Source organism: Rana temporaria, chromosome 4 (genome assembly GCF_905171775.1).
Source record: "Rana temporaria chromosome 4, aRanTem1.1, whole genome shotgun sequence".
Lineage (NCBI taxonomy): Eukaryota > Metazoa > Chordata > Amphibia > Anura > Ranidae > Rana > Rana temporaria.
In genome coordinates, this window is record NC_053492.1 from 211,205,843 (window position 1) to 211,232,719 (window position 26,877).

At 39.0% G+C, this 26,877-nt stretch overlaps 1 protein-coding gene across 1 annotated transcript in view; it reads right to left on the reverse strand.

Moving 5' to 3' along the window:
- Positions 1–12,688, reverse strand: part of CSMD1 (CUB and Sushi multiple domains 1) — an 833,985-nt gene extending 821,297 nt beyond the window's left edge. Inside the window, exons 1-2 of the mRNA XM_040349812.1 lie at positions 12,513–12,688; positions 1,856–1,933 (exon numbers count right to left, since the gene is read on the reverse strand). Of these exons, the coding sequence (XP_040205746.1) occupies positions 1,856–1,933; positions 12,513–12,615 (181 nt within the window). The 5' untranslated portion in view covers positions 12,616–12,688. The remainder of the gene's footprint in view (positions 1–1,855; positions 1,934–12,512) is intronic.
- Positions 12,689–26,877: the final 14,189 nt, after the last annotated feature.

A 26,877-nucleotide genomic window follows, 5' to 3' on the forward strand; every position in this document is an offset into this window, starting at 1 on the left:
AAATCAAATAAACATACTCCCCATCTCAAATAGTTGCAAACAAATAAAAGACAGAGCAAAAGCATTATATGTACTGGACACTTCCCAGTGTAAAGCATCTGATTATGTTCTGTTTTGAATTGTATCTGCTTGCCTACTCGGGCAATTCTTTCATTTATCACATACATTTTTAAATCTGCATTTTATTGATAGAAACATTACTTAGAACCCCCAGCATTATATTTTTTGAAAGCAGAGGTCCTACACAATAAAATAGTGGCTGATATTTTCTGTTTATCAAATGCACATGTTCAGTAAAAAATATACCTAATTTTATTTTATTGTACATAGACACAATATAATAACCATGTTTTAATGTAGAATATAAAATATGATGATGCACTGGGTAAATAGATACTAAACATGTCAAAAGTGAAAACTGCACAGTTTATTTATTTATGTTTCATTTAACCTTATTGCTATAACAAGAGCTTTAGTCAGGTGAAAGGCGTTCTTTATGGAGAAATCAGAGGTCTTTTTTAAAACCCCAATGTTTCCCCTGTCCTTCAAGGCAGTATTTGATCAGCTGCTTCCCTGGCTGTCATGGCTAGGGAAAAACAGCTTTGAAACTGGAAGTGACAACATCCTTGTTGCCTTCAGCTTCATTTGTCACAGCGGAGATCAGGAAATGAATGTTCCTCCATCTCTTCTGTGGACAGCCTACTCAACCAGTTATCATGGTCCCTGGTGGAATGAGAAAGCCTAGAAATAGTGAAGGGCAGCGTGTGGAAGGGGAGAGGTTCCACAGCACTATAAAAGTGAACAAGTGATTGTAAAGCCAACCAGATCACTTTTACAGGAAAGGTGATCACTGCCTTTAAAAAAGCAGCCATAATTCTAGTTATAACTGCTTGCTTCCCTGGATGTATATATGCATTAGCCACACTGCAGACATAAAACACAACCTGGTTGTGGTTTGTGTCTGCAGTGTGGCTAATGCTAATGCATAAGCTGATAGTAGGTTTGCTGTTGCAGAGTTTAACCTTTTCTATTAACTCAGCAAGGCCTGGCTCTGCAGGACATTGGGGTTGGCAAGTCAAGCATTGTTTGCTGATTTGATCAAGACCATTTTGATCATAATATCAGCCCCACTATTAACACTATTAAAGCATCATTTATGACTAAAGCTGTACCTTGTGGGAATGAGCTGCAAATATTTTTGATATGGGATACTGCTGTTCAGGAACGATAACATGCTGTGAGGAAATATGTACAGAGGAAGGAGGAGAACCTGTGAGATAAACCAACAAGTCCTGGAAGGACTAAAGGCGTTTGACCTTGCTTAACTGTAAAGTCACACGTTATCAGCCAACGTCCATCTGATGGTGGGGGGGGAGCACAAGTGAATTACATTAAATCAACACTGCAAGGGGATACACACAAGAAGGCATATTGCATGAGGAGGAGGCACTTATATAAAATACTTTTTGTGTGATTTACATGTGGACTTTTTTCTTTGCAATATGCATAGTTATACTTAGTTTTTGCTTAATATATATTGTTAATTTGGATCACAAGGTAATTGTGGTGGTTTGTTATTAGTACTTTATACATTTTTATCATATACAAGAGGTATACTATTTAATAGGAGATGGTGTGATTATATACACAGATGAATTGATCCGCTATTAATAACGCAATTATGAATATTTAATAGTGCGACACAATTGTTTGATTTATTTAGGTTGCACATACAGTATATGGGAATGTGTTAATTGTCATAAATTCTCACTCGATATATAAATTGGTAGCTCACAAGATTGTGTTCAAAATTTAACATGCTATTGAAATAGAATACTAAAAAATGTTTACTTACAGACAGAATTCTTATGATTACTTTCTTTGCTCGGCAACATCTTCACTCCTCTAGATTTCAATTCAATTGCCTTTTTAACTGTAAATATGTCATATGAAACACATTACCTTTTTTAGATTTAATGTAAACAAACACTGAAATATATACAGCATATGTCAGAAAAAGGTACACAAGCTAGGTGGGGGCAATTTTATTTTCAGGATATACAGATATAAGTATTACAATTCTGACAAACATCTATTTAGAGAGCTAAAGCATGTCTCTACTTATGTTAAAGCTCTACCACTTCTATACAACATTTTTTAAATCACTTTGAAAATGTCTTAAAATTCATGCAAATGTAGCCAATAATAAATGTAACAACCTGTAACATTCAATGCTTGGAGAAAAACAACTTTTTAGTGGATTTATTTTTTAGCTTACATCTTTTGTTTGTGAATGAGTAGGGTACTATGTATCCCTTTCTTAGTCACATGAGGTAAGCTAGTATCTGGGGCCCTCACATTTTTAAAGAGGGCTTCCATATTCTGATAAGCCCAGTGCCTGCAGACAGCCACAACTACTGGGCCATGGTTGTGAGGGAGAGGCCCCTGTCACCATGAGGGCAATGGTCTTTTCCAAGAGGTACCCTCTGGCAAGGTACCCCCTCACATTGAGGGGATGTGGCCTGGTATAGTTCAGGGAGTAAGGACACATGCTACCACCCCACCCCCATTTCTCACCACCTAGGCTACATGCTTAGATAAGGGTCTGGTATGGATTTTGGGGGACCCCACAATTATTTTCGTTTTTTTTTTTTACTCTGCAGCTTTAAGTTCATTTGACTGAACATCTATTTGTTTGACCATTCACAAAAGATTGTTCATAGACTCCACTCAGTTTAAGTCTTCCTCATATAATGTCCCCTGCTGATTGAGCAAGCCTGTTAACTGTCTTAGTCAAAGGTATTAAGATATTTTTCTCCAAGGATCAAATATTATGGGGTGTTACAGTTGCCAGGTGAAAGGCAGCAAGGAAACTATTGCACATATTACAAACATGATAGGAATTATTCTTTGCACACATTTTTTATATAAATCCACCCCTAGGTATTTGGATTTTCATCCTCCTACCCCATGACCCAGTAATGGTAAAACCACCTACTGAAGTAATGGGCCATGGATATGGAAGGAGGGGGGGGGAGAAGATTTCTATAACAGAGAACCCTACTTTAAAAATTCCCCTCGGAACTTAAATAAGCTGACCTAAATGCACAGGGATAGAAATTAAGCTTTATCATGAATACAGTACATACAAACATTAAGCATTTCGTATATAACCACAGTAGTATTCTTAAAACAAAAGGCATTTGGTCGTCTCACTTCCATCATGGATCCAAAAATAAGGGGTTTATTCCTCAGGATACTGAGCAGAGTAATGCAAAGTATTCCTATATGCCCCATGACCAAATGTACCTGAAGTTCATTCAGGCTAGTTGTCCATCCTTGTCATAAAATGTCTAGTTGTTCTATTGTGTTGGTCCATAAGCCCTACTCCATTAAAGCCATGGTTCCATACACTGTGCTGATGAAAGTCAACTGGTCTGAAACAACTGTTTACAGTTTGGAATAAATGGCACTATAACACAAGCTGTGCCTGAACTATATACCAGTGGTCCTGGATGTACATTTTGCCACGGGGGATCAGGAAATAATTTACATGTCCCCTAGTTTTAAGTGTAGAAACACCAAATATGTACATTCTAATGTGTACAGACATCCATAGAATAATACACATTATTTTTCTATGCTTTGAAAATGCAAATTATTGTGTTGTACTGGCTTCTCCTTTGGTGCTCACACAAACTTTAGACACATTTTGAGGCAGTTTATTTTGTAAATTGTAATATTAGTTTATTTATAAAGTATTATTATGTAAAATGACCAAATGTATACATCTGCATTGATTATACATGAAATCTGCACAGTGAGAGCCTCATAAAAACAACTGTAAAATGAGTGCTGACAACTTCTGCATGAAGTCAATTACTCCTGCTGTTGGGTAAAGCCTCTGCTATTATTTTATACTTTAGACATAACACAGCAAGAATGATTTATAAGTATGAAAAACTCACTGGTGATCTGAAACAATATTATTAGAGACAATATATAAAAAACACTCAATTTTTGCAGTGTCTAGGAAAAAACACTATTTTAAAAATTTGGGTTTCAGAATGTCTCATTATTAGATTGCTCGCATCCCCCCCCCCCCCGCGTGTTTTTGTGTGTACTCAAAAAAGATTATTAGCTATTTCCAATATCCGTATATGATTCCAACAAACTAACAAAGCAGATGTCTTAATAATCTCAATAATAATCTCAATAATCTAAATTAAAAATAAACCGAAACAACCAGTGAACCAGTGGTACATATAGTGAACTTGTGTAGAGTTATTCAGTTTAAGATCATCACCGAGGATAAGGGGGCACTTTTCACATTTGAAGAAAAAATTAATTTAACCTCTAAATATGTCAAATATTCTTCACAGTTATGCCCTATACACACGATTGGTTCATCTGATGAAAACCAATGGTTAAAAATCTGATCGTGTCCAACGCGGTGACGTAAAACACTACGACATGCTGAGAAAAATTAAGTTCAATGCTTCCGAGCATGCGTCGACTTGATTCTGAGCATGCGTGGATTTTTGACCGATGGATTTCCCCACAGATGATCGTTTTTTTCTATCGTTTTTTTAACCATAAGAAAAATTTAAAACAGGTTCTATTTTTTTTCACCGATGGGAAAAAAAACGATGGGGCCCACACGCGATCGTTTCGATGAAAATGGTCCATCGGTCTGTTTTCATCAGACGAATTCGATCGTGTGTACAGGGCATAAGTGTTGTAAAAATGTGGAATAGCCCCCCCTTCCCTCCCTCACACCAACTGATCAGTCCACTTATCGCCATCTCGACTGAGATACCCAATAATCTTAATTATCTTAATTCCCCTTTACCCCTTCTCCCCTTTCCAGTGACTACTTATACAGCCTGACCTTGATTTAATCTTGACTACAAAGTACTTACCCTCCTTACCCGTGAAGAAATATAGCACTACCAAGCACTACTTAACTGAAAATAAATCCTACATTTAAATTTTTGTCTTAGACCTACGTTAGGTCTTGATGTTATGGTATTAAGTTATCCAAATTATTCTGCTTCAACTTCCTTTTATCTATCATATGAATGGGTTTTATTGCAGCATGCTTAATAACATTATTGGAATTAGTCTCTAGGGATAGGCGGTGTTGTCTACACCTCATGACCCAGTTTTTTCCAGATGGGGTGTCTGGACGGGAGGGATAATACTCCTTAACTTATATTAAGCTAATGAAAGAGGTTCCATGGTTCACGTATGCCTGTTAAAACGTGTGGCATAGAATCCCTCAAGAGCTGGTTCTGCCCAGCTCAGTAGATTAAAAAAAACTGGAATCTTCCCTAAATGCACAAAATATAACTGGATACTAATACTTATAGGTAATGTTGATCCAGAAAAATATCCAATTGCCTCTTGGGGGATCTTGGGGGATCAGGAAGCAATTTTGTACCTCAGCTGAGGCAAATTGGATCATACTTATTTTTTTTTGACTTCCTCTAGACTAATTATGTAAATGATCTAGTTCAGTGCTAAGTGCGTATTTATTCCCTTATTAATGTATCACAAAAATATATAGAGAAATAAATATGTCACCTAAAATGATATCACTTCAAAATGAATAGCAATAATAAATGTGTACATAAATCCCACAAAAAATCTCAACAGTGTCCCAAAATGAGTTGAAACTGATACAAAATGATATAATATAAAAAAGAAAGAAACACATGTAGCTAAGATTCTTTCTTCACTCCTATCTGATAGGGGCCAAATATCCACCCTTAAAACTCCAAAACATACACTATGTGATGTCCTCCACCCACATGGATCTGCACTCCACAAATGACATGGTTACACTTTCACAAATATGACAATTGCACTTATGAGAGATCCCAGAAAGATGGAAGATAATTCAATCACTGGGTTGTCTTCTGATGTTTACATGTTATCTATCCACCAGTGAGCATACAAAGGAAGAGGCCATACATAGTGTGATACTGTAGGATTAAAAACCTTTTTATTAAGACAGGGTCATCAAGGTCATTATACTTACATTTAAATTGAGCAAAGCACCCAAAAGGTGCTTATCTAATCTTTGTTGTTTTAATTATCAATTCTCCCCACTTAAACCACTGCCTGTGGAAGAGAATTCCACATCCTTACCGCTCCTACAGTAAAAAAAAACTCTCTACACAGTTTAAGATTAAACTGCTTTTCTTCGAATTTTTGTGAATGGCCATGTGTCTTATTAAGTTCCCTTTCGTGGAAATGTTTTATCCCTACTGTGGGGTCACCAGTACGGTATTAGTACATTGAAATCATATCCCCTCTCAAGCGTCCCTTCTCCAGAGAGAATAAGTTCAGTGCTCGTAACCTTTCCTCATAACTAATGTCCTCCAGTCCCTTTATTAGTTGTATTGCCCTTCTCTGGCCTCTCTCCAGTTCCAGAAAATCCTTTCTGAGGACTGGTGCCCATAACTGGGCAGAATTAGAGTTAATGTGCTTTGCTTACAGCAACTTTGCATGCCATTGATGAGCCTATCATCTACTAGGACCCCCAGGTCCTTTTCTATCCTAGATTCCCTCGGAGGTTCACCCCCAGTGAGTAGATTGCATTCATATTTTTGCCACCCAAATGCATTATTTTGTTTTTTTTCTACATTAAACCTCATTTGCCATGTAGTTGCCCACCCCATTAATTTGTTCAGATCTTCTTACAAGGTTTCCACATCCTGCAGAGACGTTATTTCCCTGCTTAGCTTAGTATAATCTTCAAATACAGAGACTGAGCCATTTATCCCATCCTCCAGTTTGTTTATGAATACATTAAATGGCATTTTTACCAGGACAGAACCCTGGGGGACCCCACTTTCCACCCCTGGACCATTCCGAGTGCTTCCCATTTATCACTACCCTCTGAACTTGCCCCTGTAGCCAGTTTTTAATTTGTGTACTCACCCTATGGTCCATGCCAACAGACCTTACTATGCACAGTAAACGTTTATGGGGAACTGTATCAAATGCTTTTTGAAAAATCCAGATATACCACGTCTACACGTCTACACGTCTACGGTCCTTCCTTTATCTAGATAGTAGCTCACCTCCGCATAAAAGGTTAATAGATTGGTTTGGCAAGAATTACTCTTCATGAATTTATGTTGATTATTGCTAATGATACCATTGTCATTACTAAAATCTTGTATATAGTCACTTACAATCCCCTCCAAGAGCTTACAACTGATAGGTAAGAGAGCTGCCGCTCCAGGTGAGCTCACTAGGGTAATTGATGTCCACTCAGAAGCAGATGGGTGCTGGCAATGCACAGGATGTGCAAAAGCAATAAGGATATGGACAGCCGCACTCCAGTAACTTGAAAAAAGACGTGCCCTTTATTGGGTACAGGAAAAAATGCACTACAGATATCAGCACACAGTGGGATAAACATCTGACGCGTTTCGCATTGAGTGTCAATGCTTAATCATAGCTATGATTAAGCATTGACACTCAATGCGAAACGCGTCAGCTGTTTATCCCACTGTGTGCTGATATCTGTAGTGCATTTTTTCCTGTACCCAATAAAGGGCACGTCTTTTTTCAAGTTACTGGAGTGCGGCTGTCCATATCCTTATTGCTTTTGCACAGCTTACAACTGATGTTATGCTAACTGGTCTGTAATTCCCAGGGATGTATCTTGGCCCTTTTTTAAATATTGGTGCTACATTGACTTTTCTCCATTCAGCTGGTACCATTCCAGTCAGTAGACTGTCAGTAAAAATTAGGAACAATGGTCTGGCAATTACTTGACTTAAGGACTCTTGGGTGCAAGCCATCTGGTCCTGGTAACTTATTAGTGTTAATTTTTTCAAGTCTATTTCTAATTCTGTCCCCTGTTAGCCACCGGGAGCTTCCTATGCCATGCTATGAAAATTAACATCACCATCTTGGTTCCCCCAATTCTCTTGTGAAGACTGAGGAAAAGAATATAAAAAAGTCATTTTTTTGGTATTTTTTTTAGGTATCTACAGACTAGGCATGCCCTGGGAGAACAGTTTAGGGAAAGGATACTTGAATGAAGCAAGAATCCCCTGCTCCAGAAAGTAGTTAATGCAGCAACCTCAAAAAGCCTAATCTCAACTTATTTGCAAAGGAAGCCTGGCAGGGATAGAAGCACCATCGAGCAGGAGAAGATCGGAAGAGGATGTAGGCACCATAACTGTCTCACAGTGGGGTAAAATTCTAGAACTGGGTTTGTTGGTTTCCCTCTCCCCCTCCCAGAGGATGTCTCATTTGTTCTTGTTATAAAGAGCTTACTATAACCCCCAAAATCTTTTTTTGTTTGGCCGTAGATCAGATGCCAGTTGCCCCAGGTGTGGGAAAGAAGGGTATTTTATCCATATGTTTTGGAGATGCCCAAAGCTATTTCAGTACTGGAAAGAGATATCTGAAATCATAGGTCAGTTAGTTGGCGGTCCCTTAGACTGGGATGTAAGGCTGTTTGTATTGGGCTTTGTTGGGGGGGAAGGGAAATCCGGAACAAACCCAGGCTGCAATTCTTAGATGTTTATTCCAGGCAAGGAAATTGATTGCACAGAGATGGCAATCGGTCTTACCACCATCTAGCAGAGAGTGGAAGAGTGGTATGAATGAGACAATACGAAAGGAAAAATCTGTTTGTGTCAGGCAAAACAGTATAAAGACATGAAGAGAATTCTGGTGGGAAGTGCAGGGATACCCCCCTATGCCTAGCACACACAATTGGTTTTCCTGACGGTCATAAGACCGCTGAGAAAACCGAGAGCAAAACCGAGAACTGTCTCGGCCCCTTTTCTCCTGTACACGTGGACAGTTTTCCCGACAGGAAAACAGCCAGGAGAACTTTGGTCGGGAAAATCGTCCGTGTGTATGCTCCCATAGGAAAACTGTGGGAAAAAAAACACTGCGATTCGCGGTGCGAAAAAAGAGAACATGTTCTCATTTTTTAAACCACAGTTTTCCTGTCGGGAAAACTGTTAAGGAGCATACACACGGACGGTTTTCTCAGCCAAAGGAAAACACGGCAGTTTTCCAGACGGGAAAAACGATTGTGTGTATTAGGCATTAGAGTAAGGTGCAATATAAAATTAATTAGGAACTATATGTACCATATAAAGAAAGAAGGATTGGGAGGGGAGAGGAGATGGCAAGGATAGAGGTATCGACATACAAAAAAGGTAGATACTAAGGATAAAAAAAAATAGAATGTGATTCACTGAAATGAGAGAGAAGTGTGATTGAGAGTGCAAGGTGTGAAGTAGGGAGGCAGAGGTGACTGGGAGTGGTCAATAGCATTGAGAGGTTGGGGAGGTTGGGGAGGCAGGCATGGATGGATTGAATGGGAGGATGTAAGGAAGGAAGTTGGGCTTACTATAGAACAAATATCCAAGTTCACCATGAACACATTTTTTTTCTTATTCCATTTTTATACAATGGAGCCTTGGATTACAAGCATAATCCGTTCCAGGAGAATGCTTGTAATCCAAAGCACTTGCATATCAAAGGAAGTTTCCCCATAGAAGTCAAAGGAAATGAAGATAATTTGTTCCAAATTGACTTCTATGGCATGCAATACCGCATGTGGCCGGAGGTGGGGGTGCCAGAGAGACTCGGAAATACTCGAAGACCGCTCGGCTACAATCGGAAAATCTCGGGATAGTATTTCCGAGGGTTTCTGAGTATTTCCGAATGGTTCCAAGTATTTTTGAACGGCTCCAAGTGTCACTGGTGCCCCCTGCGCCAAAAAAAAGATACAGCAGTAAATAAACACACACATACACAATCCTTCACAATCTTTATATAGAAAAAGACCCCCAATGTAAATTCACTATCAATCACTATGTCCAGTGTTGCAGGTACTCATCAATCATGAGACCTAAAGAAGACAAAATGCCAGCTGACATGTCTGGACCTGATGATTCACTCCCACCAAATGACATCTCCTGTACTCATGGCCACAATATTAGCAACAGGGTGGGGTTTCCCAAGTGACATTATTGACCATATATGGATCTGATCATTTTTAGTCAATGGCATCACAGGAATTCCAGTGACATTATTGACCAATTATGGCCATGTTATCCCCAGGAGACTTTGCTTACATTGTGGCAGTGGCAAATTGATACATCATCCGATCAAGCGATGGGATCAGGTGTGCCAGTAATCAGCTGTTTTTTTTTGGGCAGGTTGGCAGGTGATGACCATTGTGATTAACTTGGATCTGCCTTGCTGGATGATATTGTTAAACATGGATTTACATTGTGGGATGTTTTTTTTATTAATATGCTAGACAAAAACCGTGGGTGTTTATTTACTATTGTCTTTTTGTTGTAAATGGGTATGGGTGCCATTTAAACCTTACTCATTGACGTAGAGGGGCCCCTTATTTTCATAATAGGCTTCCAGATTCCAAAAAGCTACCTGCCACTGGGTCTGGGTTGTGGAGAAGAGATCCATTTCCTCATCAACATGGGGAAGGGATACTTTGTCTGCCTTCTGCCATTTACCCCCATGTTGGGGGTATTTTTCCTGGTATGCTTCAAGAGGAGGGAGTGCCATCATTCCCCTTATTTATTGGCCACCCAGGCTGCATGCTTAAATAGCTGGAGCTTCACTTGGCTGGACATCCATTTATTTGACCATTCACACAAAAATCTCCCTAGACTGTGTTCACAGTACTGAGGTCCCCCTCATATTGGTTCCCCAATAACTCTTATGAGGGAATGTTTTTAAGGATATTTGTATCTTAGGATCAAATGTTAGACATTTTTACATTCACCCAGCAAATGCTACATATAGAAAATGACATTACAAACATTACAATAATTATTGTTTGTGTGAATGATGAGACATTCAAAAAGCAAATGTTTTATAAATAGACTCCTTAATTGTAAGCTATAAATCTAGCAGTATATTTCAAATTTCTGAATATTCACTAATTCCAAGTGATCATGCTTACATTTGTTTCTCTAAACCAACAGACATTATTTGGGGAAACTGTTAGCATTTTAAGATTTGACCTTGCTATCACCATACAAACTGCCTTGATAGGGGAGGTGTTTTTTTCTTTGAAAATTAAAATGAAAAAATATAGAAAAAGAGACAAACAGATGATTTGGAACTAGTTCAGCACTTTTGACTGCTGCAAGCATGTGGTTTATTTTTAGCCTTAGATCTAAGAAGAGAAATTCTTGAACAACAGGCATTTATAATTAAGAAAATTAGAAGTAGTGGCACCAGAATCTTTAAAAGTAGTAAATTGTAAATGTTGCAATTAACTTAGACTACAACAGTCTCTAATTTGGCTTTTTCATATGACCACATAGTAATATTAGAAAATGATTAGGAGCAGTGAGCAGCACATTTGCTGGCCTCCAGAAAGAATGTTGAGGCTAATCCCAAATGGAAACAATACATTAGGATTGCGTAATGAGTACCCTGGGGGATGTTCTTTGTCCAGAGTTTTATCTTTAAAGTACATAACTTTCAGAATATAACTTTAGTGTATTGTATTATAACACAGAAGCTGGCAGGAGTTAAGAAATAGTAGGAAAATAATTGTATGCTTCTAATGTATTAGAAAAAATTGCTACAACAATTGATTTGTTTTTTGACATTGCAAAAAACAATAGTATGCAATAAATACTTGTAGCAATCTAACAAGCCTTGATCAAGTTAGAGAAAACAGAGTAATGAAAAACAATTTATGACTGAATGTCATTGGTTACTTCACATGATGCTCTTTAACTATGTAATTATAAAGCACATGTTCACATAAAAATGCAACCGAGATTGAGATTGGATACATGTCGTTGGCTCGAATCATTCGGCTCTCTTCCAGGAATCACTTAGTTTATTTCAATGTTTGATGAATATATCCAAGAGAATAGTACCCTACTGTATGCCATTAACAAGGCAGTGGTGTGGGTAGAGACCAAGAACTTTAGAGAAGTAATCTACTTTCTTCCAGAAAAAAGTAGTGAGTATTCCAACCTACCAATATTTCCCCAATATCTGTTTTGGGTAGAAGCGACCTATAAAGGAAACATCAAAAAGAGTGGTCTGTCCTTTTTCTGTAGAAATGCTTTTGTGTAGTGGTGAATATTTTAGTGAAATTGATTTATTTTATACTCAGTATAAATACAGTGATATTAGCTCATCATGGTTCCAAAAATGACTTTATTTAAAGCAACCTTGTTGTCACTGAAAAAACTGAAAGCCAAAGTACCCTGCAAAAGAAGAAGCTTTATAACTACAAACATGACACAATACCAACATCGACAAACTATCTGACACACCAGGAAGAAATGGATAGCAACAGTGCCTGGAGCTCTGCAAGAGACCTAAGTTTCAATACATGGTTTATGAAGCTTGTAAGTATAAATCCTCTTTAGCTTTCCTTTTTTTCAGAGGCAAAAATATTACTTGGAAAAATGCTAAAAGTGTGTATTTTTAAGAGAAAAGTTAGAATAATAGGTGCAGTGCTGTACCTTGAAACTGGGCATTGAAGCCTTTCCGTCTGTGGTTACTATCTGAAGTAAAATGAAGACGAAGCCAATTTTTATTACTTATGACTGGAGAGGGCAGGTTCATCCCAGTTAACCTAAAAATAGAAAATACAGTTTTTAATTTAAGCCAATACAATAGATTACATATGTTAACTGATAAAACCAGATGTTTTAAGAAATAAAGCCCAATTTAATTATTGTGCACCTGTTTACCTCTTTATAATCCTGTACCCATGAATGGCATCATTTGTGAATATTTTTTTTTTTGCTTATTAATGCATTAAATGTCTTTATATCTAAATGTTGCTTTCTTCCTTCCAACTCCAGTGATCTATGCTGAGTTACAGTCACTCCCATCATAACATATTTCTTCACTCAGATTTGAATTTCAGAAGAGAGGGACGTGTCAGACACAGTCTGTTACTGACCATTGATTACTGAGAGCACTAAGAATAACTGTCCTGCTCCTATTGGAATGCACAAGGACATTTAGATAATATGCACAAATGCTGTAGAAGGAAAGTGACTATGACTATGAAAATGAAGGGTTGTTACTGTATTATCTATCTAATTCAGGGGTCTCAAACTGGCGGCCCTCCAGCTGTTGCAAAACTACAAGTCCCATAAGTCATTGCAAGGCTGACAGTTACAAGCATGACTCCCGCAGGCAGAGGCATGATGGGACTTGTAGTTTCGCAACAGCTGGAGGGCCGCCAGTTTGAGACCCCTGATCTAATTCAAAAACCTAAATTAAGCTTTATATTAAAAAAGCCTAGTGATTCTTACTTAAACAAAAGCCTAATCATTTATAATCTCTGTTTAAGGGAAGACCTGCCTTTAGCTTTTCTAGAATTATTTATTTATTCATACCAGACAGAATGTTAACATAGCATTGAGAATAGGTATAATTCAGGAACGTGCAGTCAGGGGGGGGGCGGGTGAGGCAGAGCCTCGAGACCTACCCCACCACTGGTCAAAATGTGGGGCTCCTGGGACCTGTGGTTCCAGCGATATGGGGCTTCTTGTGCAGCCTGTCAAAAGCTACATACAGAGCGGCCAGTTTAACCACTAGCCGACCGCGCACCGCTGTTATATGTCGGCAGGTCGGCTCGGCTGGGCGAGAGCACGTAGTATAACGTCCTCTCTCTCAGCCGCCACTAGGGGCACGCGCGCGCCGCCGGAGGCGCGCGCCCCCCGCTCGCCCCCGACTCCCGTGCGTGTGCCCGGCGGCCGTGATCGCCGCCGGGCACACGCGATCGCTCGGTACAGAGCGGGGACCGGGAGCTGTGTGTGTAAACACACAGCTCCCGGTCCTGTCAGCAGGGGAAATGACGATCTTCTGTTCATACAATGTATGAACAGAGGATCAGTGTTTCCCCTAGTGAGGCCACCCCCCCCCACAGTAAGAACACACCCAGGCATACTTAACCCCTTCCCCGCCCCCTAGTGTTAACCCCTTCACTGCCAGTGGCATTTTTATAGTAATCCAATGCATTTTTATAGCACCGATCGCTATAAAAATGCCAATGGTCCCAAAAATGTGTCAAAAATGTCCGAAGTGTCTGCCATAATGTCGCAATACCGAAAAAAATCGCTGATCGCCGCCATTACTAGTAAAAAATATATATTAATAAAAATACCCCCTATTTTGTAAACGCTATAACTTTTGCGCAAACCAATCAATAAACGCTTATTGCGTTTTTTTTACGAAAAATATGTAGAAGAATACGTATCGGCCTAAACTGAGGAAAAAAAATGTTTTTTTATATATTTTTGGGGGATATTTATTACAGCAAAAAGTAAAAAATATTCATTTTTTTCAAAATTGTCGTTCTATTTTTGTTTATAGCGCAAAAAATAAAAAACGCAGAGGTGATCAAATACCACCAAAAGAAAGCTCTATTTGTGGGAAAAAAAGGACGCCAATTTTGTTTGGGAGCCACGTCGCACGACCGCGCAATTGTCTGTTAAAGCGACGCAGTCCCGAATCACAAAAAGTACTCTGGTCTTTGGGCAGCAATATGGTCCGGGGGGTAAGTGGTTAAATAAAAGCTGGCACACTCTGTTTGCAGCAGACTGAGAGGATGTTCTCACAGTGCCTCTCCTCACTTCTTGTCAGAGGCACTGAGCTCAATGGACAGCTTGGAGTCTTGGACCAATGGTAAAGTACCATTGATCCAAGCTGTCCAATAAAAATGCTGCAGTGGGGCTACGCCTCTTACTGCAGTGTCATAGAAGGGTGCAGATGTCTAAAAGACACATACTCCCTTCCAGCCCAATCCTCTTAATCACAAGGAAAAAACATGGGTTTTTGGGTATAAGATTTACCCACAATCCCATGTTTTTATCACATAGTTAAGAGGGAGAATGAGAATCTGCTTCTGTTGAAAAGGTACTGTTTTAATCAAGCTAAATCATATATTTATATGCTATATGTTATAACATAATAATTTATTATTTATCTATTTACTGTGAAATTACCGGTTGGAAGTTATAACTTCAGACTTCAGTAATTTGTCCGATAAGCCACCTGAGTACAGTTATTGAAAATATAGCAAATTACCTTAAAAACAATATATAATAATTTTTTGTATATTACTTACTTATGGTAATTAACTCCTTGCCACCCAGGCCAATTCTGACACAGAACCAGCAAATATTTTATATATATATATATATATATATATATATATATATATATATATATATATATATATATATATATATATATATATATATATATATATGTGTAATTTTTAGCAGACACCCTAGAGAATAAAATGGTGGCCGTTGTAACTTTTTATGTCACACGGTATTTGCGCAGCAATTTTTTAAACACATATATTTTTTTTTTGGAAACTGTTTCATGAATACAATTTTTTTAAAACAGCTAATTTAGCCATATTTTCTTGTATAACGTGAAAGATGATGTTACACTGAGTAAATAGATACCTAACATGTCACGCTTTAAAATTTTCACAACTGTGGAATGGAGCCAAACTTCAGTACTTAAAAATCTCCATAGGCGATGCTTGAATTTTTTTACAGGTTACATGTTTAGCGTTACAGAGGAGGTCTAGTGCTAGAACTATTGCTCTCGCTCTAATGTTTGTGGCATATGTAGCCTGAGTGTACTGATACTAGCCAGTACCTCACCAGCCACCGACCTCACCATGCATTCCTGGTATAATTTAACTCCTTCCTGGCTATATGTGCAGCATGACTAAAATGACTCCACTCCAAGCTATTGTTCCCCAATGCCATTCGATCTCCAGGTGCAGGAAACAGACTGAGCCATCAACACTCTCTAATGCCCTGTACACACGACCGTTTTTTCTGAATTCTGCTCAAGCTGTCTTGTATACACACTGTCACAACAAATTCTAACCGTCCAAAACGTGGTGACGTACAACACTATGACGAGCTGAGAAAAATTAAGTTCAATGCCTCCGAGCATGCGTCGACTTAATTCCGAGAATGCATGGTTTTTAGTGCATCGGACAAGTATACAGACAAGCGGATTTTCCGATAGGAATTTTTTCCGTCGGAAAAATAGAGAACATGTTCTCTATCTAAGTCCGTCGGAATTTCCGACGGAAAAAGTCCACACGTTTGGAATATCCGATGAAAAGCTCCCATCAGACTTTTACCATTGGAAAATCTGACCGTGTGTACACGGCATTACTGAAAGTAAAAGAAAAAGTTAGGTAAATAGATTACCTATATTTATTGGAGAGTGGTTTAAGTGTTTTAAGTGTAAAAAGATCTGTGGCAGTTTTTACAATAAACATGGATGATTGTAAACTAAACAGTATTAGGCTGCATTCACACCTAGGCGTATTGTCGCCTGTAGCGCGACGCTTTTTCAGCCTGCAATACGCTGGAGGGGTGATTTTACATTGTCGGCTATGGAGATGGTTCACATCTCCACGCCGAAACACCTGAAGGTCAAAACAAGTCCCGGACCTTTTTTTCAGGTGGCTTTCGGCGTTCGGCCATAGCCGACAATATTGATCACCCCTCCTGTGTATGTTACCACTGCGTATTTTACCGCGTTTTGTCGCGGCAAATGGCGGGACAAAATGCCACAATTTGTCGTGGCAAAACGCGGTAAAATACGCTGCGTGTGAATGCAGCCTTAGGCAAATGTTTCCTTCATTTCCTCAGTATGATGTCCAAAATCGAGGGAACATCAATCTACTTTCCCTATTTGGCAGTTAGCAGCACACACAGGCACTTGATGCACATTGAAGTCAATGCTGTGCCTAACAGCTCCAGAACAAATCAATGTGGTTTCTGATCCTGTAATCACATCTATGACATTGTAATCACATTCAAGCTGTCAGGTTTGTTTCAAATGTTACAGCTTGCACAGAACAGTCAACCTGAAAACAATAGTCTTTGTGTGTTTAATACTGTAATGGTAAGTTACAGTTACAGTATATTTTATCTGGGTCCATTTGTCAATTTATAATAGTAATATGTTAAAACTGCATATCAAATAAAAGCCTTTACATACCTAAAAATGTGTATAAGTTATTTAAATGTATAATTATTTAAATGTATCATAGACTTATAACCAAATTAACAAATTCATACCGACACTGCAAAATTTGTTTTAAGCATCTAAGCTTCGAATAAAACCTGAACAAAAATGGTTAAACGTATCATACTGGCCATTTCTACCTCCATTTTACCATCCAAATAGAGACAACAGGCCAGATCCACGTAGACTGGCGTAATTTTAAGCAGGCGTAGCGTACCGTAGTTACGCTACGCCACCGCTACTTTGAGAGGCAAGTGCTGTATTCACAAAGCACTTGCGTCTAAAGTTACGGCGGTGTAGCGTAAATGTGTCGGCGTAAGGGCGCGAAATTCAAATGACAAAGATGTGGGCGTGTTTTACGTTAATTCAACTTGACCCCACGTAAATGACGTTTTTTTTTTTTTTAACGGCGCATGCGTATCCCAACACATTTACATGGGGGCGGTATCTGGGTGTCCCCTTACTGTTAAGGGGGCTTCCAGATTCCAATAATTTCCCCACCTGCTGACACCCAAAACCATCGGGCAAGAGTTTATTAAAATAGGGACATGGTACTTTGCCAGCGGGCCCCTCTGGCAAGGTACCCCCTATGTTGAGGGTATGTGGCCTGCTATGATTTAGGAGGGGGAGCAGAAGCTTGCCTCCCCCTTTCTGTCCTGCCAGAATGTATGACGGGATGAGTGTCTGATGTGGATTTTAATCCCATGCTTTGTTTTGATTTTTGTGTGGGGCATCTCCCTAAAATTCATTACACACCCAAAGGGTCTATTATACAGTTTGTAGGCCACACACCATTGTTCGGTGTGTTTGTGGTGGGTTCACTCTTAAAATTCATACCAGAACTGAAGGGGGAAACCCTAATTACACCATCCCCCAACATCCTTTTTTCATAAAAACACCAGTCATTTCCTTTATCTATACCTGACCCTTATCCTAGATGAGGGTTTAACACAGATGCAAAAAAAAAAAGGATGTGGGATATGGACTTCTTGTCCTGTATGGATTTTGGGGGGAACACATGCAAAAATGGAGGAAAATGTGTGAGGTCCCCCCATAATTCCACACCAGACCCTTATCTGAACATACAGCCTGGAAGGCCAGAAAATGGGTGGATAAGCATGTGGCCCTATCTTAAACCATAACAGGCCACATGCACTTGACATTGGGCACTTAGTACACCTTTTTTCTATATTTTTTTTAATGTGTAAATAAACCCACAAAGACTGTTTCTGATAAGTCTCCTTTGATAAGTCCAGGAATATAAGGGAGGTGACAGGGTCAGTGGTAAAATCATTGCCTAAATATGACCAAGGCTTCCTTAGAAACCACAGATAGCTGTCATATTTGTTCATGCTGAATGTCCTAAATGTTCAGAGTTTAGTCATAACAGGCTGGTAGTATTAACCAGGAAAAATCTGAGTCTGGGAGGCAAGTGGGTAGTTCACTGTATCAAAGGCTGCAGAAAGGTCTAAGGGCCAGATCCACAGCCAGGCGGCGCAGCGGAACGTAACCTATTTAGGTTACACCACCGCAAATTTTCGGGCAAAGTGCCCGATCCACAAAGCACTTACCTTGAAATTTGCGGCGGTGTATCCTAAATCGGTCCGGCGCAAGGCGGGCCAATTTAAATGGGGCGAGTCCCATTTAAATTAGGCGCGCTCCCACGCCGGACGTACTGCGCATGCTCCCGACGCTTTTTTCCCGACGTGCCTTGCGTTCCGTTACGTTGCGCCGAGTTTTGTGAATCGCGACGTGTAAAAAAGAGATGCGGCGGGGAAAAAAAAATTTTAATTTTTTTTTTACAGCGACGCGGGAAAGAAGGGTATACTTTTACATGGTGTACTAAGTTTACACTTTGTAAAAGCAGCCCTAATTTTGCGACGGCAAACTAACACTTACGGCGACTTAACAAAGGGAAAAAGCTTTGTGGATCTCCGTAAGTGCTAATTTGCATACCCAACGCTGGATTACGACGAGAAATGCCCCCATCGGCTGCCGCGGTACTGCATCCTAAGATCCGACAGTGTAAAACTATTACACCTGTCGGATCTTCTGCCTATCTATGCGTAACTGATTCTGTGGATCAGTCGCATAGATAGAAACAGGGATACGACGGCGTATCAGCAGATACGCCGTCGTATCCCTTTTGTGGTTCTGGCCCTAAGAGTATACGTATGAAGTAGTCACCAATGGCTTTAGCAGTTAGCTAGTCATTAGTAAGGAGGGCAGCCTCAGTGGAGTGTTGCAGGCAGAAGCCATATTGTAGGCAGTCAAGAAGTTTGTTATCAGTGAGATAACCATTTAAATGGCAGTAGAAAAGGTGTTCCAGAAGTTTGGAGGTAGCAAGGTGATAGGTCTTAAGCTGTTCAATCTGGTGGGCTCTAGTGTAGGCTTTTTGAGTATGGGTGTGACTATTACATGTTTTAAAGTGGTGCGTAAGAAGCACATAGAGAAGGAGAGATTTAATATGTGATTTAGAGAGCATAATATAGAGCAACAGTGTAACTGTAGTAGTTGCGAGGGAACATGATTGGGGAGTAAGGTGGTTAGGTGGGCCTCAAAAAAATTATTAGAAACCTCCACTATTGTAACATAGTCAAAAGAGAAGAATATTGCATGTGCTGGTATCCATGGTATGTTGGGTGAGAAAGATATCTGGACAGTGGAGATCTCATCAGAAATTTTAAAATGACTGCCAATCTCCTTTACATTTCATTTTCCTTCTTTATGCACTGAAAGAATATACCATATCTAATATTGTATCTAATACTTTGTACAGTTAAAGACTCATATGAGTTTCAACAACCCGAAATACTCAAAATAATAAATTGCAGTAATGATAACCTTTACTATTATGTATTTATTCAGACAAATAAACTGAACACAAACATACTTATGATCCATATGCATTGTTCAGTACTGCCTTTGTAAAGGAACCATTTCAGAAGATAAATCATAAGTATATTCCACCGCTGTTTAGGCAATGTCTTTGATGGTTTGACAGATGTAAAATATTAGCACTTCAAAGTCTGACTATATAGGTAAACCTTTGTAGTCATTCCGAGCACTGTAAGACTGCAAGACTTTGTAAAGCAAAGGTTCCATCATCTCAAAAACTACAACCCAACCCCATCAAACAAACCTTAGCAAACAAGAGGGAGAATGTGAGGAAGGGTTTATATACTGAACGATTGGTCCTGCACACCAAGAAGGCTGCATGACATACAATGACAATATCATTTTAAGATTGGCTGCAACATTGCAGTTGCCATGTCTCCAAATTCTACTACTTAGACAGATCTTCCTATGCAGACAGGAAAATTAAGTTATAACAAATAGAGAGAGATTGAGCTGTTGCCCATTCACTTCTTTGTATTGCAGTAATGGGTGTTAAAATGCATGTTTTACTATGTTTTGTGGTGTTATTAATTTTGAATGGCACTATTTGAATTCACTATTACAGAAACAGACAACACACCCACACTGAAACACACCATAAATCTTGCATCATGTGCAGTTAAAAAAAAAAAAAAGAGTCTGGAACAATTTTTTTTGTGCAATCCCATTTAAAGTGTATTAATGAAATGCATAGTCTAAATGAGCCTTTAATAACCTACTATTTAAAAATAGGAAGAGTCATCATATTTTGTAACTTCATAAAAATATCAGGGGAAAACATCCTTGTTTAATTATTTCTTTGTGTGCTTTAACCCCCCTGGCGGTATTCCCGAGCGTGACTCGGGGTGGGTTTTTCATGTTACGATCGGTATCCCCGAGTCACGCTCGGGGTAGACATGCAGAGCCTGCAGCGTGCGCTGACTTACCTTCTCCTGGATCCAGCGATGTCACCACACTGTGTGAGCGAGCGGGACCTCGCTCGATTCACACAGCGTCCTCCTGTGCCGCCGATCTTCGTTCCCTGCGACGTTACGACGCATGGGAGCGGAGATCGGCGCCAAATTCAAAAAAGTAAACAAACACATTACATACAGTATACTGTAATCTTATAGATTACAGTACTGTATGTAAAAAAACACACACCCCCCTTGTCCCTAGTGGTCTGCCCAGTGTTCTACATGTCATTTTATATAATAAAAACCTTTCTTTCTGCCTGAAAACTGTAGATTGTCCATAGCAACCAAACGTGTCTTTTTATGTCAAAAATGGTTTTAGATCAGCTAGAAAACAGCGATAATAAATTATAATCACTTGCAGAATTGTGCTATAGCGATTTGCGGGGAAATTCGTCATAAAAAAATAAAATAATGACAGCAACAATTCTGCAACTGAGGAAAATTTCAGTGATTTTGATTTGATTACATTATTGAATAATTTTTATTTTAATTATATTATTACTTGCTATAATTATTTATAATTATTTATTATATTATAATTTAAAATTTTGTTTTTAAAAAAATGTCATACCCGGGATGCCTACTAGACTCTTGTTTGGTCAGATTTAAGTGAGTTATTCCTAAAAATCACAGGCCTACAGTATAAAACACCAAATTTCCTTGCAAATAATTGTACCGCTTTCAGCATGTTTTTTCAGACAGAATCATACCGCCAGGGAGGTTAACCGTTGTTTCAGTACCAGAATCAATGTTATTGAAAATCAATCCAGAGTATTATGGGCCAGATTCACAAAAGGGATACAACGGCGTATCTGCTGATACGCCGTCGTATCCCTGTTTCTATCTATGCGACTGATTCATAGAATCAGTTACGCATAGATATCCCTAAGATCCGACAGGTGAAATAGTTTTACACTGTTGGATCTTAGGATGCAGTACCGCGGCCTCCGCTGGGGGGAGTTTGCGTCGTAAACCAGCGTCGGGTATGCAAATTAGCAGTTACGGCGATCCACGAAACTTTTTCCCGTCGTTACGTCGCCTCAAGTGTTAGTTTGCCGTCGCAAAGATAGGGCACCTTTTACAAAGTGTAAACTTACTACACCATGTAAAAGTATACCCGTCTTTCCCCCATCGCTTCTGAATTTTTTTTTTTTTTCCCGGCGCAAGTCTTTTTTTCACGTCGCGATTCACAAAACATCGGCGCGTCGTAATTTCGCGCAAAGCACGTCGGGAAATTTGCGTCGGGAGCATGCGCAGTACGTCCGGCGCGGGAGCGCGCCTAATTTAAATGGTACCCGCCCCATTTGAATTGGCCCGCCTTGCGCCAGACGGATTTAGGATACACCGCCGCAAATTTCCAGGTAAGTGCTTTGTGGATCGGGCACTTAGACAGAAAATTTGCGGCGGTGTAACTTAAATCGGTTACGTTACGCTGCGCCCGGGCTACGTGAATCTGGCCCTATGTTTTTTACTTTTCCCCAACACTGAACTTTACACAGGTTCCTGCATTTAAGCTCTAGCTGTTTTCTCCTATTCTATTTAGTACAAGAACTGAAACAGAGGAAATGCCCCATGTATATGCTAGAAACACTCCAAAGCTCAGTTGAAGTTACCAGGATGCATAAAAAGAAGCATATAACCACATTTAATAAGGCTAAAATAAAGTCTTATTTTGGGAATGAGTCAATAGCCCCCATTTACTTTGTAAAATTGTTCAGAATTTAATTATTCATGAAAAAATCCAAACTCTGTGAAATATAAATGCACAGATTAATTTTAAAAGAAACCTAAGGGAGATAAGTAAAGGATGAAATCCTCATTTAATTGTATTATAAATTCTTCAGTGGTTAAAATGATTTTCCTCAAATAATAATCACTATATAAATTATCACACAATAAAGCAGTGAATGTTTCTTTCACCAAATATTCTCTAGTGAAGAATCAATCACTATTTTTTTTAAAACACATGGACCGCAAATGTGCTCCCCCAGAAAAGGTTTAGTGAAAGTTGAATTTACTGCTTTATGAATAGACCCATCAGGTTGAGTTACTAAAAGCAAACAGGCTGCTCACTTTTCAAGGAAATTTTTACTTTGTGATGACATTTTCCCTTAGCTTAGTGAATTTGGTGACATTTCACTTTGCAAAAAACAACTGATTATGTATATGCTTGAACTTGATTGCAAGATTATTTTCTCTTAGGCCTCGTACACACGTCCGAGAAACTCGACGGGCAAAACACATCGTTTTGCTCGTCGAGTTTCTTGTGAAGCCGCCGAGGATCTCGGCGAGCCAAGTTTCCTCATTGACTAACATGTTCTCTATTTGGCTCGACGAGTTCCTCGTCGGTTTCCTCGGCCAAAAGTGTACACACGACCGGGTTTCTTGGCAGAATACGGCTCCGATCGAGTTTCTGGCTGAACGGGGCCTCAGTGAATTACGTAAACTCAGCTGACTTCCATCATCCAAAGTACAAATTTCTTGCAACGGGAACATTCAATTTACTTTTAGTAAAAAAAACCCATAGCTTTCTAGTAAAAGTAAAAAGCTGTTTCATGACACATGATAATAATATTAACAACAATATTATTTAGTGCATTTTATCCTAAGAGACAGAAGCACTATACATAATACTGAATACATACAAGGGTTGTCCCGATACCGATACCAGTATCGGTATCGGGACCGATACTAAGCATTTGCGCGAGTACTTGTACTCGCGCAAATGCTCCCGATGCCAAACCCGATACTTGTTTTTTTCTAGTGAGCGGGTGGGGAGGGGGCGAAGAGGGGAGCCGAGCAGTCCTCAAAGAGAAAGCTACCCCCCCCCGCCGCCTAGTTGATCAGCGCGGGGAACATTACAGCTATCATTTGAACAGCTGTGTGTTCCCCGCCGTGCCATGTATAGACACTCCCCCTTGCTCGGATTGGACGGGTGATCTGTCTATCAAAGTGCCCGAGCAAGGGGGAGTGTGTGAACATGGCGCGGCGGGGAACACACAGCTGTTCAAATGAAAGCTGTAATGTTCCCCGCACTGATTAATGATGTGGCGGCGGCGGGGGAGGGCTTGGCTTTCTCTGTGGAGACATGTAACTTACAATGATATACTAAATCAATTCTGGGCTCAGTGATATTTATCTGCAGGCAAAGAGTGATGCTGATTTCTCAGAACTAGATAGGTATTTTCTGTCAAAGGGTCAGAGATTTTATCAAATGGTTTTCAAATTAGTGATTTTCATCACTTTGATCAATATAACAAATAAAATGTATTTCTGTCCTGTTAATACAATAGAATTGTGCTTTCTGTGTCACAAATATAATATATATAGATATATACATATATATATATATATATATATATATATATATATATATATATATATATATATATATCTATGGATATATCTAGATATATCTATATATATATATATATATATATATATATATATATATATATATATATATATATATATATATCTATATCTATATCTATATCTATATATATCTATATATATATATATATATATATATATATATATATATATATATATATATATATATATATCTAGATATCTAGATAGAGATAGAGATATATATATATATATATATATATATATATATATATATATATATATATATATATATATATATTTACAAAAAATATACACACACACACAGATACATTTGCAGAGATAGTAGGTGATGATAGTCATTATATTGTATACAACTATACACGTGCCCCTTGATCATTGGTTTATTATAACATTTCTAGCTTTGACATGTTAAAATGTGCAAAATTCCTTCCATTTCTTCTAAAATAAGGGGCTGCATTCATGGGGGGACATGGCTGCATTTATGGGGAGACATGGCTGCATTTATGGGGAGACATGGCTGCATTTATGGGGAGACATGGCTGCATTTATGGGGAGACATGGCTGCATTTTTGGGGACACATGCCTGCATTTGTGGGGACACATTTAAAAAAAAGTATCGGTAATCGGTATCGGCGAGTACATGAAAAAAAGTATCAGTACTTGTACTCGGTCCTAAAAAAAGTGGTATCGGGACAACCCTAATAAATACATATCCTTTGTGAATACTTACTATAATTAATTGTATACCTATCAACACACATTAAAATGGGCATTTTATATATACACAATTTTTTAAAATACACAATAAGTGATTACTAAAGACAATATCCCAAAGACAATCTTTCACTCACAAAATATGGCATTATAAATTGAAAAAATCCTCCCAAGCTTCAAAATGTCTTTATAGTTACAGTACACCACTAAAAATAGTCAAATTTTAAGGTTGGAATTGAACCTTATAATTAAGTAGGTTTTGTATATTACTCATAGAATGATAGTCTAGAAAAATTTCATGGCATTCACACCACTCAATATAAATGCACAGCCATACACAGCCAACCGTTCAGTCAAAGATCAAGATAACCAGTAAACAACAAGCTTGTAGATTAGAGCAGATATGACCCTTTAATTGGCTTAGTTTTCATAAAAGAAACCTCAGTGAACTATCCACAATCAGTTAATATCATGCAATGACTGTAACTGGATATCATGTCTGTATTTAACTATTTATTTTTTCATTCAACACAGTGAGCTGAATGAAAAAAACTGAGGAGCTCACAGAGATCTCGCTGTACTAACTATGCAATGTTAGTGCACTAATCTCCCTGCTAAGCTATTGTGTTCTGACAGAGGGACCACCCCCTGTCAGAACACACCAGCCAAAGCTCACAGTCAATGGCTGCGAACGCTGGTCAGATTTCCAGCATACCCATTCGACAGAGCCGGACATTAGGCTGGTTTCTATTGGACAGGCTGCTGTACACACTGCTTGAAAGTTGGCTGGTTTCTGTTGAACTGGACGATATTCGCCTTTGTATACTAGTCTTAAAGTGGTTTTAAACCCTTACATACCACTTATACCTACAGGTAAGCCTAGATTAAGGCTTACCTGTAGCAGTAACAAATATCTCCTAAACCTACATGGTTCAGGAGATATTTGCAAAAAAGACAGCACCGAGGTGCACTGAGCATGCCGTCAGTGAATAGGGTCATGCCATTAGTGGCGGCTACCACGCGCATGCGTGGCAGTGACTTCATTGCGGCACCGGCCAGTCACAGCGCTGGAGCTACGATACACAGAAGTCACTCCGGGAGACATGGCGGCAATGGAGGAGGCAAACGAGGGCGGCTGCAGGGGCGTTAAACTCAGGTAAGTACTTCATAAAGAGCTATTTTTAAGGAGGCTTTACTACCTCTTTAACCACTTAAGGACCCCTTCACGCCGATTTACGTCGGCAGAATGGCACGGCTACAGTTAGAAACAGACATGAGGTCACACATAACCCCATCAGCGCCCCCTTGTGGTTAACTCCTAAACTGCAATTGTAATTTTCACAGTAAACAATGCATTTTGAATGCATTTTTTGCTGTGGAAATGACAATGGTCCCAAAAATGTGTCAAACTTGTCTGAAGTGTCCGCCATAATGTCACAGTCACGAAAAAAAACTGCTGATCGCCGCAATTAGTAGTAAAAAAAAAAAATTATAAAAATGCAATAAAACTATCCCCTATTTTGTAAACGCTATAAATTTGGCGCAAACAAACCGATAAACGCTCATTGCGTTTTTTTTTACCAAAATAGGTAGAAGAATTTGTATCGGCCTTAACTGAGGATTTTTTTTATATATTTTTGGGGGATATTTATTATAGCAAAAAGTAAAAAATATTGATTTTTTTTCAAAATTGTCGCTCTATTTTTGTTTATAGCCAAAAAATAAAAACCGCAGAGGTGATCAAATACCACCAAAAGAAAGCTCTATTTGTGGGAAAAAAAGTACGCAAATTTTGTTTGGGAGCCACGTCGCACGACCGCGCAATTGTTAGTTAAAGCGACGCAGTGCCGAATCGCAA